Source organism: Oncorhynchus tshawytscha, linkage group LG10 (assembly GCF_018296145.1).
Source record: "Oncorhynchus tshawytscha isolate Ot180627B linkage group LG10, Otsh_v2.0, whole genome shotgun sequence".
NCBI classification, from domain to species: Eukaryota; Metazoa; Chordata; class Actinopteri; order Salmoniformes; family Salmonidae; genus Oncorhynchus; species Oncorhynchus tshawytscha.
Window position 1 is genome coordinate 8,439,944 of NC_056438.1, and position 19,904 is coordinate 8,459,847.

At 43.7% G+C, this 19,904-nt stretch overlaps 1 protein-coding gene across 10 annotated transcripts in view; it reads left to right on the forward strand.

The window, feature by feature from the left end:
• The window catches only part of LOC112259691 (gastrula zinc finger protein XlCGF57.1), a 1,127,091-nt gene extending 1,107,933 nt beyond the window's left edge, over nt 1-19,158 (forward strand). For 8 of the 10 annotated variants that reach the window (XM_042329373.1, XM_042329369.1, XM_042329368.1 and 5 more), the window contains one exon: nt 16,419-19,158. In XM_042329373.1, the coding sequence (XP_042185307.1) occupies nt 16,419-18,196 (1,778 nt within the window). In that variant the 3' untranslated portion in view covers nt 18,197-19,158. Of the gene's footprint in view, nt 1-6,025; nt 6,291-9,209; nt 9,660-16,418 lie in introns of those variants that run through there. The other 2 variants (XM_042329360.1, XM_042329371.1) reach the window with 2 other exon arrangements.
• The last annotated feature ends 746 nt before the right edge of the window (nt 19,159-19,904 follow it).

Genomic DNA, 19,904 nt, shown 5'->3' on the forward strand with positions numbered 1-19,904 from the left:
CGTGTATCAACACCTGGACAGGATCGGTACATCCGAACATCACACCTGCAGGACAGGTACAGGATGGCAACAACAACTGCCCAAGTTACCAGGGATGCACAATCCCTCCATCAGTGCTCAGACTGTCCGCAATAGGCTGAGAGAGGCTGGACTGAGGGCTTGTAGGTCTGTTGTAATGCAGATCCTCACCAGACATCACCGGCAACAACGTTGCCTATGGGCACAAACCCACCGTCGCTGGACCAAACAGGACTGGCAAAAAGTGTTCTTCACTGACGAGTTGCGGTTTTGTCTCACCAGGGGTGATGGTTGGTTTATTGTCGAAGGAATGAGCGTTACACCGAGGCCTGTACTCTGGAGTGGGATCGATTTGGTGTTGGAGGGTCCATCATGGTTTGGGGTGGTGAGTTACAGCATCATCGGACTGAGCTTGTTGTCTTTGCAGGCAATCTCAATGCTGTGCATTACAGGGAAGACATCCTCCTCCCTCATGTGGTACCCTTCCTGCAGGCTCATCATGACATGATCCTCCAGCATGACAATGCCACCAGCCGTACTGCTCGTTATGTGCGTGATTTCCTGCAAGACAGAAATGTCAGTGTTCTGCCATGGCCAGCGAAGAGCCCGGATCTCAATCCCATTGAGCACGTCTGGGAACTTCCCCCCAGAAATGTCCGGGAACTTGCAGGTGCCTTGGTGGGAGAGCAGCAAGAACTGGCGAATCTGGTGCAGTCCATGAGGAGGAGATGCACTGCAATACTTAATGCAGCTGGTGGCCACATCAGATGCTGACAGTTACTTTTGCTTTTGACCCCCCTCCCTGTGTTCAGGCACACATTATTCATTATTCACAATATTCTGTTAGTCACATGTCTGTGGAACTTGTTCAGTTTATGTCTCAGTTGTTGAAAATTGTTATGTTCATACAAATATTTACACATGTTAAGTATGCTGAAAATAAACGCAGTTGACAGTGAGAGGAGGTTTCTTTTTTGCTGAGTTTATATTCGGAGAGCCTGTTTCTGTCCTCGACTTTGGTGCAGGGCATGTGATTGCCTCTTCGTCGCAAAACTCCCTGATCTTCTCAAAAACATATATTTGTCTAGCTGTGTCCAGTCCAGGCGGTGCTTGTACAGGCAGACCATCTATGGGAGGAAGGATGTCAGCGATGCACAGCAGCTAAAATCTGATCCTGACAGTCCAAGCGCTCCTTGGTGACACCACCACCACCAGGCTCCAGAGCAATGATGCTGTAAAACAGGAAACAACAACAAAATCAGAAGGCATTACAACGTTGCACAACATCAATTCAGATAAGAAGAATAACCTCATACAATGCGTTGAAAATTATTTTCACCTGAGGTGCTGGTACTGCTTGATCTGTGGCCTGAAGTACGAAGTCAGGTGGTGTTGCCAGCCACAGCTTTCCAACAGCACCGTACCATCCTCCAGTCCAACCAGCTGTGGGATGTTGACCCCTTGTCACAGTGTTATTCTTCACAACACCAGCAATCTCAGACAAAGTGTTCACTCTGGTCTTTCTGAAGCGCTGCTTGATAAGGCCCGACGCCTGGTTCCTCTCTAGGTTTCTTCCTAGGTTTTGGACTTTCTAGGGAGTTTTTCCTAGCCACCGTGCTTCTACACCTGCATTGCTTGCTGTTTGGGGTTCTAGGCTGGGTTTCTGTACAGCACTTTGAGATATCAGCTGATGTACGAAGGGCTATATAAATAAATTTGATTTGATTTGATTTGACGCACCAGCCGGGTGCAAACTTGGTGTGGCCTGTGATCAGTTCTGTGAAAGTTCCAGACTGTGGTGGAGCTTGTGCATGGTCCACCAGGCACAATACCGGAGCACAAACTTGTTCTTGTTTTGGCCACTGCAGTTTTCACAATTCAGGTCCACATGTGTTTCCCTAACTCCGTAGTTGGTGAAGAAATGGGGCATGTAGTTGATGACTGTACTGCTGCCTTTGCTTGCTTGGGCCAGTTCTCTTTTTTAATGGGAGGCATTAGACCATTCTCCTTGTATGACTGGTGGAGGAGAGTCAGGCGTGACGTTAGCTAGCTAACAGCAAGCTTTAACTTGGGGTGTTTTGTTTAGACAGGTAACGTTAATGTAAACTAGCTAAAAAATGAACTATAATCCCAATGCATAGAGTAACGTTACTAGCAAAACAAACAGATTGTCATAGCTAAATTAACCGAATAAGTTAGGTTCAATGTTAACGTTAGCTAGCAAGCCAGCGATTGAACTCCAGCTGGCTAGCTAACTGCAAGCCTTAACTTGCAATGAAGACAACTTTCTGACAAAATTAGAAACGTATATCTGAAACTGTACCTAGATTCCAATTTGACAGAGAAGCCAGGTAGACGCTACACCATTCGCTGCCAGGAAGCAGGAGGGGCTTACTCTGAGTCATTGTCACACTAGGATTATGAGGATGCAGTAAAGTCTATAGCTAGTTTGCTCCTTTCCCCCAATTTAGCTATTCCGTTTATAATTAGACTAGCATGTTCCAAATGTTCTAATTTACACCAGCCAAGAGTTTGACTCCTTTAACACAACTTATTTATAGTCCCGGCCTCAGGCAGCCTCTTCACACAACTTATTTATAGTCCCGGCCTCAGGCAGCCTCTTCACACAACTTATTTATAGTCCCGGCCTCAGGCAGCCTCTTCACACAATTTATTTATAGTCCCGGCCTCAGGCAGCCTCTTCACACAATTTATTTATAGTCCCGGCCTCAGGTGGCCTCTTCACACAATCTATTTATAGTCCCGGCCTCAGGTGGCAGCCTCCTCACACAATTTATTTATAGTCCCGGCCTCAGGCAGCCTCTTCACACTCAGGCAGCCTCTTCACACAACTTATTTATAGTTCAGGCAGCCTCTTCACACAATTTATTTATAGTCCCGGCCTTAGGTGGCCTCTTCACACAATTTATTTATAGTCCCGGCCTTAGGCGGCCTCTTCACACAATTTATTTATAGTCCCGGCCTCAGGCAGCCTCTTCACACAATTTATTTATAGTCCCGGCCTCAGGCAGCCTCTTCACACAATTTATTTATAGTCCCGGCCTCAGGTGGCCTCTTCACACAATTTATTTATAGTCCCGGCCTCAGGTGGCCTCTTCACACAATTTATTTATAGTCCCGGCCTCAGGTGGCCTCTTCACACAATTTATTTATAGTCCCGGCCTCAGGTGGCCTCTTCACACAATTTATTTATAGTCCCGGCCTCAGGTGGCCTCTTCACACAATTTATTTATAGTCCCGGCCTCAGGTGGCCTCTTCACACAATTTATTTATAGTCCCGGCCTAGGCGGCCTTTCACACAATTTAGTCCCGGCCTCAGGTGGCCTCTTCACACAATTTATTTATAGTCCCGGCCTCAGGCAGCCTCTTCACACAATTTATTTATAGTCCCGGCCTCAGGTGGCCTCTTCACACAATTTATTTATTGTCCCGGCCTTAGGTGGCCTCTTCACACAATTTATTTATAGTCCCGGCCTCAGGTGGCCTCTTCACACAATTTATTTATAGTCCCGGCCTCAGGTGGCTTCTTCCCGGCCACACAATTTATTTATAGTCCCAGGTGGCCTCTTCACACAAGGTAGGCCTCAGGTGGCCTTCACACAATTTATTTATAGTCCCAGGTGGCCTATTTATAGTCCCGGCCTCAGGTGGCCTCTTCACACAATTTATTTATAGTCCCAGGTGGCCTTCACACAATCTATTTATAGTGGCCTCAGGTGGGCTCTTCACACAATTTATTTATAGTCCCGGCCTTAGGTGGCCTCTTCACACAATTTATTTATAGTCCCGGCCTTAGGTGGCCTCTTCACACAATTTATTTATTGTCCCGGCCTCAGGTGGCCTCTTCACACAATTTATTTATTGTCCCGGCCTTAGGTGGCCTCTTCACACAATTTATTTATAGTCACAGCCTCAGGTGGCCTCTTCACACAATTTATTTATAGTCCCGGCCTCAGGTGGCCTCTTCACACAATTTATTTATAGTCCCGGCCTCAGGTGGCCTCTTCACACAATTTATTTATAGTCACGGCCGTCATTAATGCCTTTAATGACCTAAAGATCTTTCTTAACCTTTCCTCTGTAGTAACTCCCTCTGTTTAAGAAGTGCAATTACATTTCTTATCACATATTGTGATAAAAGCACTGAAAAGTTTTGCCACGAGGTAGTGGTTATTGATTCATTAAAAAAAAATATATACTTTCCTGAAAATGTCCTTCCATCTTTCAGAGTATTTCTCATCCATTTTGTCTTAACGCTGCTTATGTAACCGGTGTGAAATGGCTAGTTAGCGGCGGTGTGCGCTACTAGCGTTTCAATCGGCGACGTCACTTGCTCTGAGACCTTGAAGTAGTGGTTCCCCTTGCTTTTGTGGAGCGATGGTCAACGATGCTTCGAGGGTGACTGTTGACTGTGCAGAGCGTCCCTGGTTCGCGCCCGGGTCGGGGCGAGGGGTCGGACATAAAGTCTATACTGTTACACTCATTGATGATATTGTCAGAACAACATTCTTGATAACTGCATTCTTTGGTTTTAGTGCAAGCTGTCACATCAGTCCCAAGCGGTTACAGTTGTCAGAAATCACCATTGTTACAATGTTTTGTCTTTTAATTTAGTTTATACACAAAATTATCATTGTAGATCACCATGTGGTTTATTAGAACTGTTTCTCTCATTGTACACTGAACAAAAATATAAACGCAACATATAAAGTGTTGGTCCTGTGATTCATGAGCTTAAATAAAAAATCCCAGAAATGTTCCATATGCACAAAAAGCATATTATTTCTCTCTAATTTTGTGCACACATTTGTTTACATCCCTGTTAGTGAGCATTTCTGCTTTGCCAAAATAACAGTTGTGGCATATCAAGAAGCTGACTAAACAGCATGATTGTTACACAGGTGCACCTTGTGCTGGGGACAATAAAAGGCCACTCTAAAATGTGCAGTTTTGTTACACAATGCCACAGATGTCTCAAGTTTTGAGGGAGCGTGCAATTGGCATGCTGACTGCAGGAACATCCACCAGAACTGTTTCCAGAGAATTTAATGTTAATTTCTCTACCATAAAGCAGTCTCCAACATCGTTTTAGAGAATTTGGCAGTACGTCCAACCGGCCTCAACAGCAAACCATGTGTATGGTGTTGTGTGGGCAAGCGGTTTTCTGATGTCAACGTTGTGAACCGAGTGCGCCATGGTGGCGGTGTGGTTATGGTATGGGCAGGCATAAGCTACGGACAACAAACACAATTGCGTTTTATCAATGGCAATTTGAATGCACAGGGGTACCGTGACAAGGACCTGATGCCCATTGTCGTGCCATTCATCTGCCGCCATCACCTCATGTTTCAACATGATCATGCACAGCCCCATGTCACAAGGATCTGTACACGATTCCTGGAAACGGAAAATGTCCCAGTTCTTCCATGACCTGCATACTCACCAGACATGTAACCCATTGAGCACGTTTGGGATGCTCTGGATCGACGTGTACGACAGCGTGTTCCAGTTCCCGCCAATATCCAGCAACTTCGCACAGCCATTGAAGAGGAGTGGGACAACATTCCACAGGCCACAATCAACAGCCTGATCAACTCTATGTGAAGGAGATGTGTCATGCTGCATGAGGCAAATTGGTGGTCACACCAGATACTGACTGGTTTTCTGATCCACGCCCCTACCTTTTTTAAAGGTACACTACATGGGATATTTTGTTTCAGCTCAAGAAACATGGGACCAACACTTTACATGTTGCATTTTTATTTACTGTTTGTCAAATTCTAATTATTGTATTCATTTGTTGTATTCAAGTTGTATTCAAGTTATATAACAACATTCTAACCTTCCTGACAATTATCTAGTGCAAATATGGCATTATTTCACTATTTGTATCCGTTTGGATCAGTTTCAATTGGGGACTTTTATTTTGAATGCCAACCGGAAATTCCACTATTGTGGTTCAACCTTATTGTTGCTAGCTTCCGGATTGGAGGTGAATGTTTTGATTTCAAACACCCTTTTTTGTGGAGTAAACAAAGACGTGCTGACTGACCTAAATAGGCTAACCAACTCTGTCGTCTAAAATATGTCTAAACTACAGTCGCTTCATGTGTTTTTAAATGAGCGTTTAACGGCGGCTGCTGTGGATATTTTCGGTGCAGTTGAGAAAACGGTAGTGGAGTACCAGGAGGAGAATGATCGGCTACGGAGACTGCTGCGGAGGACACCGGTGATACCTCTATGTAGAATAGGTTCGTATTTAGATATACTGATAGCTAGCTATAGTTCTACTGAATTAATAAACTGGTTAGACAAAATCACAATTTTAACCATTTTTAAAACATTGTATTTAAATGTTTTACTTTTGATGATTTACCTACCCATCTGAATGGCTGGCTAGCTGCTGTAGCTAATAATTGTTCTCTCTATGTTTTTCTATTGGTCTATACATCAATTACACTTTTAGCTGCGAATGTGTAGCCTACAAGATGTAATAAACCATTGAAACAATTAACAATTGTTATGTATGATTCAATAGTTGTCTGCATATTTGATTATTTATCTATAGATAGAGATATAGCCAGGCACAGACCCACAGATCGGTCTGATTGATTCAATTGATGGGAATAACCAGGAAGGGAAGGCTGTCTCTCTCTGTACTCTATTAGCCAAACGGCTCATATTGCAATTTTGGAAATAGGAAACTACCTTCCTTTTGAAATGGGATGTAGGGAATGTAATACATATGGAAAAGATTCAATACCTCCAATAGAAGTCCAATGCTTTACAAAATATGTCAGATACTGGATAAATGGTCGAGTCGCGCTTCATAACTGGGTTGACGATCTGCTGCTACTCTGTGCTGTACTCCATTCTATATTTATTTTTGTTTAACTACATTGCTTTGAATTTATTTAAAAAGGGTGTTTGAAATCAAAACATTCACCTCCAATCCGGAAGCTAGGATATCACTTTAAAAGGATTAAATTAAAACGCTTGTTTCCCGAAGCGGTCCTCAATGGTAAAAACAATAACACACACACAATGATTAAAAGGCAAGACAAAATGACAAACAACCATAAATACATTCATTTATATTGGCATCCTAAAAAAGGGGCACCTTCTCACTAAACCTTAAAAATCAACCATATTCATTTCACATTAAAGCAATCTATTAATTGCACATACCTATCGTACCTATATAGAAAATGGCTCTGATAGATAGGGCAGCCGTGCAGGCAACTTTGCAGTAATTTGTTTAAAAAAAATGTGTTATACAGGCATTGTGGGTCTCTCTCTGTTGCGCTACACCCGTAATAACATTTACGTGACCAATAAAATGTGATTTGATTGAAATAAATACACCTGACCAGCAGTAGGGGTCACAAGGGGCAGTGGAATGTTTTCTATTCGACAACCTTGTGCAAATGAAAACCTTTTTCTAAATTTTAAAGATATTTCTACTTTGTCTTTGCTCGATCTCCAAGGGGAGGCTATTCCATAGACACATGCCTGTATAGGAAAACACGCTCCTCGCAGGACTGTTTACTCTTGGGATTTTACAAGACATGACACAATAGCTCTGGTATTGTGACTGTGTTGGTTATAAACCATATATCAATGTGGTTTTTCATGTAACCTGGGGCACGATCATTTAAGATGTCAAACATATGATTAAGTTTAAGTTGGTCCACACTGGACTCCAAAGGCAACAAGCCCACCTCCCGGATCTCCTGTACCCCTATGTGGGTCCTAGGGGGGACATTCAGCATATACCTGATAACATTATGTGGGGGAGGGGGGACATTCAACATATACCTGATAACATTATGTGGGTCCTAGGGGGGCATTCAACATATACCTGATAACATTATGTGGGTCCTGGGGGGGGACATTCAGCATATACTGTTATCAGTATAAAAGACACCTGTCCACAACCTCAAACAGTCACACTCCAAACTCCACTATGGCCAAGACCAAAGAGCTGTCAAAGGACACCAGAAACAAAATTGTAGACCTGCACCAGGCTGGGAAGACTGAATCTGCAATAGGTAAGCAGCTTGGTTTGAAGAAATCAACTGTGGGAGCAATTATTAGGAAATGGAAGACATACAAGACCACTGATAATCTCTCTCGATCTGGGGCTCCACGCAAGATCTCACCCCGTGGGGTCAAAATTATCACAAGAACGGTGAGCAAAAATCCCAGAACCACACAGGGGGACCTAGTGAATGACCTGCAGAGAGCTGGGACCAAAGTAACAAAGCCTACCATCAGTAATACACTACGCCGCCAGGGACTCAAATCCTGCAGTGCCAGACGTGTCCCCCTGCTTAAGCCAGTACATGTCCAGGCCCGTCTGAAGTTTGCTAGAGAGCATTTGGATGATCCAGAAGAAGATTGGGAGAATGTCAGATGAAACCAAAATATAACTTTTTGGTAAAAACTCAACTCATCGTGTTTGGAGGACAAAGAATACTGAGTTGCATCCAAAGAACACCATACCAGCTGTGAAGCATGGGGGTGGAAACATCATGCTTTGGGGCTGTTGTTCTGCAAAGGGTCCAGGACGACTGATCCGTGTAAAGGAAAGAATGAATGGGGCCATGTATCGTGAGATTTTGAGTGAAAACCTCCTTCCATCAGCAAGGGCATTGAAGGTCCTGGAGTGGCCTAGCCAGTCTCCAGATCTCAACCCCATAGAACATCTTTGGAGGGAGCTGAATGTCCGTGTTGCCCAGCAACAGCCCCAAAACATCACTGCTCTGCTCTGCATGGAGGAATGGGCCAAAATACCAGCAACAGTGTGTGAAAACCTTGTAAAGACTTACAGAAAACATTTGACCTCTGTCATTGCCAACAAAGTATTGAGATAAACTTTTGTTATTGACCAAATACTTTTTTTACACCATAATTTGCAAATAAATAAATTAAAAATCCTCATTTTGTCTGTCATAGTTGAAGTGTACCTATGATGAAAATGACAGGCCTCTCTCATCTTTTTAAGTGGGAGAACTTGCACAATTGGTGGCTGACTAAATACTTTTTTGGCCCACTGTATATAAAACAATGTCTGAGTCAACAAAAGCATTTTGAAATGGCGTTGTGCACTCAAGCATGTCTAAAGGCTGTATATAGGTAAACTCTGCTCCTCCTCTCCTTCCCTCCAGACTCCCTGCTGCTCTCTGTCTCTGAAGAGGAGGTTCCCCCTGAGCAGCAGCACTGTGAGCAGGAGTGGAGCCCCAGTCTGGGACAGAAGGACCCAGAGACCAAACAGATTAAAGAGGAACAGGAGGAAGTCAGGACCAGTCAGGAGGAAGAGCAGCTTCAAGGGCTTGTTGATACCAAAGACTCCATATTCACTCCTTCCTGTGTGAAAAGTGAATGTGATCAGAAGGACCCATGTCAAGAAGCCGTACTAGCTGAACACCCAACTCTCAGTCCACTGAAAACATCTAAACTACAGTTGTTTTGTGTGTTGTTAAATGAATGTTTAACGACATCTGCTGCTGTGGAGATTTTTGGTGCAATTGAGAAAACTGTAGCAGAGTACCAGGAGGAGAATGATCTGCTACGGAGACTGCTGCGGATCACACCGGAGATACAACTATGTAGAACAGGTTTGTACATAGATCTACTGATAGTTAGCAATAGTTATAGTAAATTAATAAACTGTTTAGGCTTTGTGATCACCATTTTAAAAAATGTAAGCATTTTTTTTTTAATGCTGAATGGATGATAATAGCCACGACATGTCAATGCTTGGACAACCTAGGGGTTAATGGAAAGATATGTCCAGGTTTAGGGGGGTTAATGGAAAGATATGTCCAGGTTAAGGGGGGTTAATGGAAAGATATGTCCAGGTTTAGGGGGGTTAATGGAAAGATATGTCCAGGTTTAGGGGGGGTTAATGGAAAGATATGTCCAGGTTTAGGGGGGGGTTAATGGAAAGATATGTCCAGGTTTAGGGGGACTTAGACAGCAGCTTCCAATTTTTCCAATTACAAAAACCTATATGTCCCCTCCCCTGACTGTCACGAATGTTGAGTAAAATTATATTTTAACTTTCCCGGAAAGTTGGTCTTTATTTTGCTTATTTTAATTTAATCTTTTTATTATTTCATTTCTAACTGCAGTGCTACATGGGAGATATTCAACATCCCTTTTGATAGCTGAGGATGATGATTTGGTCAAATGTTAAACGTTTTTAATCGACAAACAAGTTGATCCTTGATTGTGATAGTTTTGTAAACCTTGAACTCTCAACTTAATTATCATCCAAAAATAACTTTACAAATTGCAAAAGATACACTTACTGTTCGCTGTTTAAAAAAAAAACAGATTTCCACAGAATTTCTTCTTTGTATTCCCTCCCGAGTTTTCATTAGCGCAGGAAGTGTCGTAATTCAGGGTAACGTGCAACTCAAAACACCTCTGTGGTAATGTGTTATATTTGTCCAATTATTTAGCGGTGCACAGGAGGATGGTGGCACCTTAATTGGGGAGGATGGTAATGGCTGAAGGGGAATTAGTGGAATATCAAATAAATTATGGTTTCCAGGTGTTTGATGCCATTCCATTTGCTCTGTTCTGGACATTATTATGAGCCGTCCTCCCCTCAACAGCCTCCTGATATGAAAGTGATATGTGATAGGTGTGATAAGTGATAGGTGATATGAAAGTAAAGTTTCTAAGGTTTTCAAAATAGTTGTTGTTAAAAACAGCCAGTTTCAGTCAGCTGATTCTAGTTATTCCTTCTGGTTAGTTCTAGTCAAGCAGCTGACGAGCCCGGGCGCGCACGTGTGTCCTAGTGCACCATCGTGCGCATGTTGATTTTTGTCTATCCACATCAGACGCAATCAGGACATGCAGGTTGAAATATAAAAATTAACTCTGAACCAACTGTATTAATTTGGGAACAGGTTCGAAACACATGAAACATTCATGGACATTTAGCTAGCTAGCTAGCTTACTGTTTCTAGCTAATTTGTCCTGGGATATAAACATCTGGTTGATATTTTACCTGAAATGCACAAGGTCCTTTTTTTCTGGATCTTTGTAGAATTTTGAACCATTTTGAGTCACACAAAATCGTGTTTTTCTCGACTCCGACAATGAATCCACAAATAAAAAGGGGAAAGCTAATTAGTTTCTAGTAATCTCTCCTCGTTCAGTCTTCTAGTAATCTCTCCTCCTTCGGTCTTCTAGTAATCTCTGCTCCTTCAGTCTTCTAGTAATCTCTCCTCCTTCGGTCTTCTAGTAATCTCTCCTCCTTCGGTCTTCTAGTAATCTCTCCTCCTTCAGTCTTCTTCGTCTGTGTACTTTTGGCGGTTGGCAACCAACTTTAAAGTGTGTTACCATCACCAACTGGACTGGGATGTGGGCCTCAGTTCATCTTTCAATCTCCGACGTGGGTATATGCTCTTAAAAACCAATGAGGAGATGGGAGAGGCGGGACTTGGAGTGCGTGAAGCGTGAAAATAGAACCAAGTTATATTGTAGCGCCTGGCTACGCAGATGCGCGAGAGCAGTTTGGATGAAATGATTGAATAACATGTGTGTACATTTATTTTGCAACACTCGTGCACACAACGTGGGCAGTGTGGTCATCATGTTAGTGTCCCATAAGAAGACCACCAATTTCATTAAGTTCTTATTGGTCAAGGTCACACCAGTCAGTATTATGTAAGCCTATCAGCAGTCAATATTCCCAGGATGTTCATTGTAGGACCCCAGCAAGAGCATACCAAAAACAGAACAGTATGAAGATAGGCAGAAACTGCTTCTCCAATAGAAATCCCCGATCACACTTGTAGGTGACGTAGGCTAGCTAAGCTCATGCGTAGACCCAATGACGTGTTTCTAATGGTCATCTCGTGACGAACTGTGCAGGCCGGCAAATCAAAAGCCACTCCTTCGATATAAAGTTGTTTTTGACAAAAATTAAAACGTGTCAGTTAGTCACTTTCACGAGGTTGGAGTAATAACATGTTCAGCTACTTAAGACATTGGCTCGAATCTAGGTTGTGCCTTTAGATTTCAAGAAAATTAACAGCTAAGGAAGAATTTTTCACTTCTCTCATTGACTTCTCAAACCCCTGCTTGGTTTGTTTCGCAAGCGTTCCCAGAAGACTTGTGATGTTGCGTCTCTGGGTTTAGAAACTCTGTGAGCATATCACAGACAGAAAGAGAAACCCAGACTAGTCGTTGAGCCTGTCCGGGGGTATCGTCGGACAGGGCCACAGTGTCCCCCAACCCACCCCTGTCTCATTCTCCAGTATCTATGATAAAATAGTCTATGTGCCTAGGGGGCTAGGGTCAGTCTGTTATATCTGGTGTAATTCTCCTGTCTTATCTGGTATCCTGTGTGAATTTAAGTATGCTCCCTCTAATTCTCTCTCCCTCTCCCTCCCGGAGGACCTGAGCCCTAGGGTCATGCCTCAGGACTACCTGACCTGATGACTCCTGGATGTCCCAGTCCAACTGGTCGTGCTGCTGCTCCAGTTTCAATTTTTCTGCCTGTGGCTAGGGAAACCTGACCTGTTCACCGGATGTGCTACCTTGTCCCAGACGTGCGATTTTCGACTCTCGCACCGCACCTGCTGTCTCAACCTCTGAATGCTTGGCTATGAAAAGCCAACTGGCATTTACTCCTGAGGTTGACCTGTTGCACCTTCAACAATCACTGGGATTATTATTTGACCCTGGTGGTCACCAGTGAACATCTTGAAGAACAATCTGGCCTTAAATGGCCATGTATTCTTATAATCTCCACCCGGCACAGCCAGAAGAGGACTGGCCTCCCCTCAGAGCCAGGTTCCTCTCTAGATTTCTTCCTAGGTTCCTGCCTTTCTAGGGAATTTTTCCTAGCCACTGTGCTACTACAGCTGCTTGCTGTTTGTGGTTTTAGGCTGGGTTTCTGTATAAGCACTTTGTGACATCTGCTGATGTAAAAAGGGCTTTAAAAATACATTTGATTGATTGACTTCACAGAGGAGGCGTTCCCTAACGGAAATATGCAAATACATTCTACAACGCACCAATAGGATCTCGCTAGCTCGTGCGTGGCTCTGCCCCCCTGCTTGCTTGTTCTGACCTTATGCTTAATTTGCTCCCACTAGTGATGAGGAAATGAAGCATCCTTAAGGTTTTCCAGCCAATTGTGCCGAAAATAGGTAAATTATTCAAGGCTTTGATCAACCGTGTACAGTAGTGGCACCTGCTGGTGAATTTGTTTTAGAGCACCCAAATTATATTAAAAAAATTGTTACCCCTTTTTCTCCCCAATTTCGTGGTATCCAATTGGTAGTTAGTCTTGTCCCATCGCTGCCAATCGAGTCGCACTGCTTTTTGACACAATGCCCGCTTAACCCGGAAGCCAGCGGAGGATACACGTACACCTGGCTACCTTGTCAGTGTGCACTGCGCCCGGCCTGCCACAGGAGTCGCTAATGCGCGATGGGACAAGGACATCCGATGCTGGGCGAATTGTGCACCGCCCCATGGATCTCCCGGTCGCAGTCTGCTGCGACAGAGCCTGGACTTGAACCAGGATCTCTAGTGACACAGCTAGCACTGCGATGCAGTGTCTTAGACCACTGTGCCACTCGGGAGGCCTGAGCAGCCAAATTATTATCTATGACGTCCCTGTAAGATGTTCGCTGCGTAGCCTTTTTTTTCTTCTACCAAACCAATCAGGTGGTTGTTCGACGAAACGAAGCTTCAGACGTCATTGATCACGTGCTTCTGATAAAGTGATACAAGCATGAGCACACCGCTTGTACACGGTTTATGTCTCAATCACACCGACAGCGTCATCGCGCAAAATGTCACGCAGCATCATCTGGATATGTATTTAGCAAAAAGTTCAACATTCACCTTCTGCTGCCATTTCTGTCAAGCCATCTACGGCATATTATTTGATGGATATGTTCGATAAATCCAACGTGTTCAGAGCGCACTGCAACTGCCTCTTCAACGCAATGCTGCAAGGAGGCAAACGCAGCGTTTCAGTGGAAATGAATGTACATCTGGTGTTTGAGGGCGTTTGACTCCGGCATCAAACGAAACATCACTAACTCCCACTGTAAACGACACAGGTGAACTATCTTAGGGTTAGTTAGTTAGTTAGTTAGAATTATCTTTGAGCAGAGCAGATATGAGAAATGTGCTTTCTGGAAACGGAGGGATACCTAGTCAGTTGTACAACTAAATGCATTCAACTGAAATGTGGTTTCCCCTTTCTCTCCCGACGGCTACTTACATGTTCCCTCTCCTGCTACTACTTGTCCTTCTGATGTCACATACCTCTGCTGTTGTTTTTTTAAGCAGCTTAACTTCAGTTCCAAGAGATATTTTGTCTTGTGGGTTTGGAGCCAAGGAGCATCTGTTGTAAATAATTATACTGTGTTGAGCTCGTTGTGGCCCTGCTACACTACAGACATTGAGGGAATGCTTCCTTTGAAATCAATGGGATTATGCTGAGCCGTGGGGTATCGGTCAAAGGCCCACATGTCTTGGTTCGAAAGCGGGGAGGGAGGAGATCCCTTCTCAAACAGAACAGTCATTTGTGCTGCTTGGTCATGTTGTCAACAAGGTAGCATGGTGTATCGTCCAGAAACAAACATCTTTTTTTTACCATCAAATAAATGTTTTGAATTTTCTTAGTATTTTCCCATGTTTGAAGAAAGATAAAGCGTTTTTAATCAAAAACCAAATCCCTTCTGCATGGGAAAACACAGAATCCCGCTAATTACTACACGTGCTTAATTACATCACTTTTGTTTTGAGCCAATTTAGCCATGGAATTTGAACAGGGAACCTGGCTCAACCCAAGGAGGAAGCCCGGTTCCAAATCGAATGCGTTCAACTTTGTGCCGAAGAAAAACACGCCTACACGGGCGCCCGGGCAGGATTAATCAAACCCCTCAATGAAAGATGATGAAAGCTAATGTTGCGTCACGCCACGCCCAACGGCATCGTCCAAACGGAAGAATCGATGAGGTTCCATTTTGGAAGGCTGACAGGCATCTTCATTCTATCTTGTAAATTGAAATAATGAGAAATAAAGTTAATTTAGGTTGCATTATGGTCTCCACTAGACACCACTGGCTATTTTACTAAACTTGATGGAAGTCAAGAAGATACTAACTAGTAGAAACTCTAGGTTACGTTCACAATGTAAACAAAAGAAACGTGTAATTAGAGGATTATTTAGTACAGGGATCATCAACTAGATTAATCTGCGGCTGATATTTTTCTTGAGCAGATGGGAGCCGGAACATAATTGCAAATAATAACCCCAAACAGATATATTTGACTTAAAACATAATCATTTCAGAATTTGTTTACATTTGTATATGATCGCCTGTCTTTCTGTTATGAGTTGGAAATACTTGGGAACAGATTTGAATCACTTGGAGCTGATTTCCTGGTGTTTTTACAGTCTTCAATGTCCAACAAATAATTTACACAAAAAACGGGGGGGGGTAAAACCACCAAATTCGACACAGTGGGCTGCCAGTTCGTGAACCCTGATTTAGTACAACCACTAGCAACAATATGAGAGTGCTTGCTAAAAACTGGACCAAAGCTATTGTACTGACACATAACGGATGATTATGGTACAGTAGAGGGAATTAGAATAGCAAAGTTTTCCCCCTCGTTCTCAAAACAACACGCTCTGTGTCGCTGGTAGAACGCGATGCTGCTGGCATTGTAACGCGACGCTTATAGTGGATCTAAAGCGTTAGCTAGCTCACACACTCCCGTTAGCGTTAACATTTGTATTAAGAATGAATGGGCAGTTAGCACGCTGGTTAGCGATGTTAGCCGTTTCCTTCAATTAAACCCCCCTTAACCTGGGCATCTCTTCCCATTAAACCCCCCTTAACCTGGACATCTCTTCCCATTAAACCCCTTAACCCGGACATCTCTTCCCATTGAATAACCTGACATCTCTTCCCCCCCTTAACCTGGACATCTCTTCCCATTAAACCCCTTAACCCGGACATCTCTTCCCATTGAACCCCCTTAACCTGGACATCTCTTCCCATTAAACCCCTTAACCTGGACATCTCTTCCCATTGAACCCCTCTTCAAATCTCTTCCCATTAAACCCCTTAACCCGGACATCTCTTCCCATTAAACCCCCTTAACCCGGACATCTCTTCCCATTAAACCCCCTTAACCCGGACATCTCTTCCCATTGAACCCCTCTTAACCTGGACATCTCTTCCCATTAAAACCCCTTAACCAGGACATCCACCTCATCCCTGTTCTGATCAGACATGAAATTAAAATTCATAGAGATCTATAATTCATGATTGATTCCAAATTCTGTTATAAATCAAATCTGTTCCTCCTCTCCTTCCCTCTAGACTCCCTGCAGCTCTCTGTCTCTGAAGAGGAGGTTCCCCCTGAGCAACAGCACTGTGAGCAGGAGTGGAGCCCCAGTCTGGGACAGGAGGACCCAGAGACCAAACAGATTAAAGAGGAACAGGAGGAAGTCAGGACCAGTCAGGAGGAAGAGCAGCTTCAAGGGGTGGAGCCTGATATCATAGAGTTCAATTTCACTCCTTGTGTGAAAAGTGAACGTGATCAGGAGGACCCACTTTGGTCCTTGACTCTTCCCCAAACCCAGACTGTGGAGAACAGAGAGAGTGACTCTAAACCAGTGGATCTCAAATCTTTTGTCCATGTGACCCACTTAAATGGTCTTGACCTTCCAGATAATGACAGCAATACCTCAAACCACAGTACAGCCGTAAGCAGCGACACAGTGGGACTTGACAGCAGCCCACCATTGGATCCCAGTCCACCATTGGATCCCAGCCCACCATTGGAGAAACACTATTCTAAACTCAGCACCATGTCTAGAAGAACTCACCACTGCCGTGACTGTGGTGCAAAGTTTCCTCTGAAAGCTGACCTGCAGAGACATGTGACTTTCCCCAAGAAGATACCCAGTGAATGTAGATTCTGCAGAAAACGCTACAACTCCACCTGTAAACTGAAGGCCCATGTCCGACGCTGTCACAGTGGGAAACACTGCACATGCCCTGTTTGTGGAAAGACCTTCAAATACAAAGGCTATCTTTCCAAGCACTTAAGGATTCACACAGGAGAGAAACCATTCAACTGTGGTGACTGTGGGAAAAGCTTCACTCAGAAGGGGAACCTAACCGAACATGTACTGACTCACACAGGAGAGAAACCATTTAGCTGTGGTGACTGTGGGAAAAGCTTCAGTCTCAAGAAGACACTAACAGATCATATACGAACTCACACAGGAGAGAAACCATTCAGCTGTGGTGACTGTGGGAAAAGCTTCAATAAGAAGGGACACCTTTCCGTGCATCAACTGACTCACACAGGTGAGAAACCTTTTAGCTGTGGTGACTGTGGGAAAAGCTTCAGTCAGAAGGGGAATCTAAGCATTCATAAACTGACTCACATAGGAGAGAAACCTTTTACCTGTGGTGACTGCGGGAAAAGCTTTGGGCTCAAGCGACACCTAACCATGCATAAACTGACTCACACAGGAGAGAAACCATTTAGCTGTGGAGACTGTGGGAAAAGCTTTAATCGCAAGGAGGTCTTAACTATGCATATACGGACTCACACAGGAGAGAAACCATTTATCTGTGGTGACTGTGGGAGGAGCTTCAGGCATAAAGGGTCCCTTAAGATACATATATTGTCTCACACAGGAGAGAAACCATTTAGCTGTGGTGACTGTGGGAAAAGCTTCAATCAAAGGGGTAACCTAAACATGCATATACGGACTCACACCAGAGATAATTCATTTTGCTGTGGAGAATGTGGAAAAACCTTCAATCAGAGGGGGAACTTAACCACGCATATACAAACTCACACCAGAGATAATTCATTTCGATGTGGTGACTGTGGGCAAAGCTTCAATGAGAAGGGGCACCTAACTGAACATATACGGACTCACACAGGAGAGAAACCATACAGGTGTGGTGACTGTGGGAAAAGCTTCATTCAGAAGGCGGACCTAAGGAGGCATATACTGACTCACACAGGAGAGAAACCACATGGCTGCTCCGTCTGTGGTAAAAGATTCACTCAGAAGTCTCATCTGCTGAGGCATGTGGATAAAATCCACAAAGGAAGAAAACAGGACAGAAACTGAAAGAGGAAAGAACATTAGGACAAAGAGATTATCTGTCAGGTTAGTGAATAAAAAGGCAGGATGTGGACAAATCTCTTAGGAAGCAACAGTGATATGGCCCTCATCAAATATGCAGACAACATGGCTCTGGTTGCTTGCCTGGAGGTCAAGGCCATCTCCAGCTACTCCCAGTTCATTGACTGCCTCTTGACGTGGTTTGACAATATCTTAGGAGCTCAGTCTGGGTCTCAACTTACTATTAAGACTCAGAATAGTAGAATACACCAGGTCCAATTTAGACATTTGGTTGTGCATCAGCAGTTTGTTTGTCATTGACAGTCACTCAATTATCGATTTTAGATTGGAAGTTAGCCAGCTATCTAACCTTAGTAGTAATCACTGCTGAATACCGACCAGGCAGGGAATGTGCCCAGGGGCCCATATTAACATGGAATAAGTCATTACGGCAGGGGGGTAGCAGGTAGCCTTGGGCCAGTAACCGAAAGGTTGCTAGATCGAATCCCTGAGCTGACATGGGAGTTAACCCACTGTTCCTAGGCCGTAATTGCAAATAAGAATTTGTTCTTAACCGACTAACCTTTAAATAAATGTTAAATGAAAAATTACAAAATTACAAAATGTGTAGAATTGCAGGAAATGAATTTTAAAACATACATTTCTCTTCACCATCAGAGGGGTACTCAAATGTTTCACCGCGAGGTGGGGGGCACCCCAACCAAATCTCTCAGGACCCCAAAAGGTGGGAGCCGGCCTTGGATTTACTTTTGTAAAACACATTTATTTGGTTTGAATGATGATAAAACACTACAGATTAAGATTCCTTTATTGTCCAATTGTACAGTTCCAAATTCAACTCCCGCTTCCATGTCAACCCCTCCTAAAGAGACGCATTAAGAAAGTATTCAGACCCCTTAACTTTTTACTTATCAATCTCCCCTACACACGATACCCCATAATGACAAAGCAGGTCATAAACTTAAATATTATAATTATTTTTGCAAATTCATTAAAAATAAAAAACAGATACCGTATTTACATAAGTATTCAGACCCTTTGCTATGAGGAGACTCGAAATTGAGCTCAGGTGCATCCTGTTTCAATTGATCATCCTTGAGATGTTACTACAACTTGATTGGAGTCCACCTGTGGTAAATTCAATTGATTGGACACGATTTGGAAAGGCACACACCTGTCTATTTAAGGTCCCACAGATGACAGTGCATGTCAGAGCAAAAACCAAGCCATGAGGTCGAAGGAATTGTCTGTAGAGCTCAGAGACAGGATTGTGTCAAGGCACAGATCTGGGGAAGGGTACAAAAACAAGTAGCAGCATTGAAGGTCCCCAAGAACACAGTGACCTCCATCATTCTTAAATGGAATAAGTTTGGAACCACCAAGACTCTTCCTAGAGCTGGCCCTCTGGCCAGACTTGAGAAATCGGGGGAGAAGGACCTTGGTCAGGGAGGTGACCAAGAACCCGATGGTCACTCTGACAGAGCTCCAGAGTTCCTCTGTGGAGATGGGAGAACCTTCCAGAAGGACAACCATCTCTGCAGCACTACACCAATCAGGCCTTTATGGTAAAGTGACCAGATGGAAGCCACTCCTCAGTAAAAGGCACATGATGGCCCGCTTGGAGTTTGCCAAAGGGCACCTAAAGGACTCTCAAACCATGAGAAACAAGATTCTCTGGTCTGATGAAACAGAT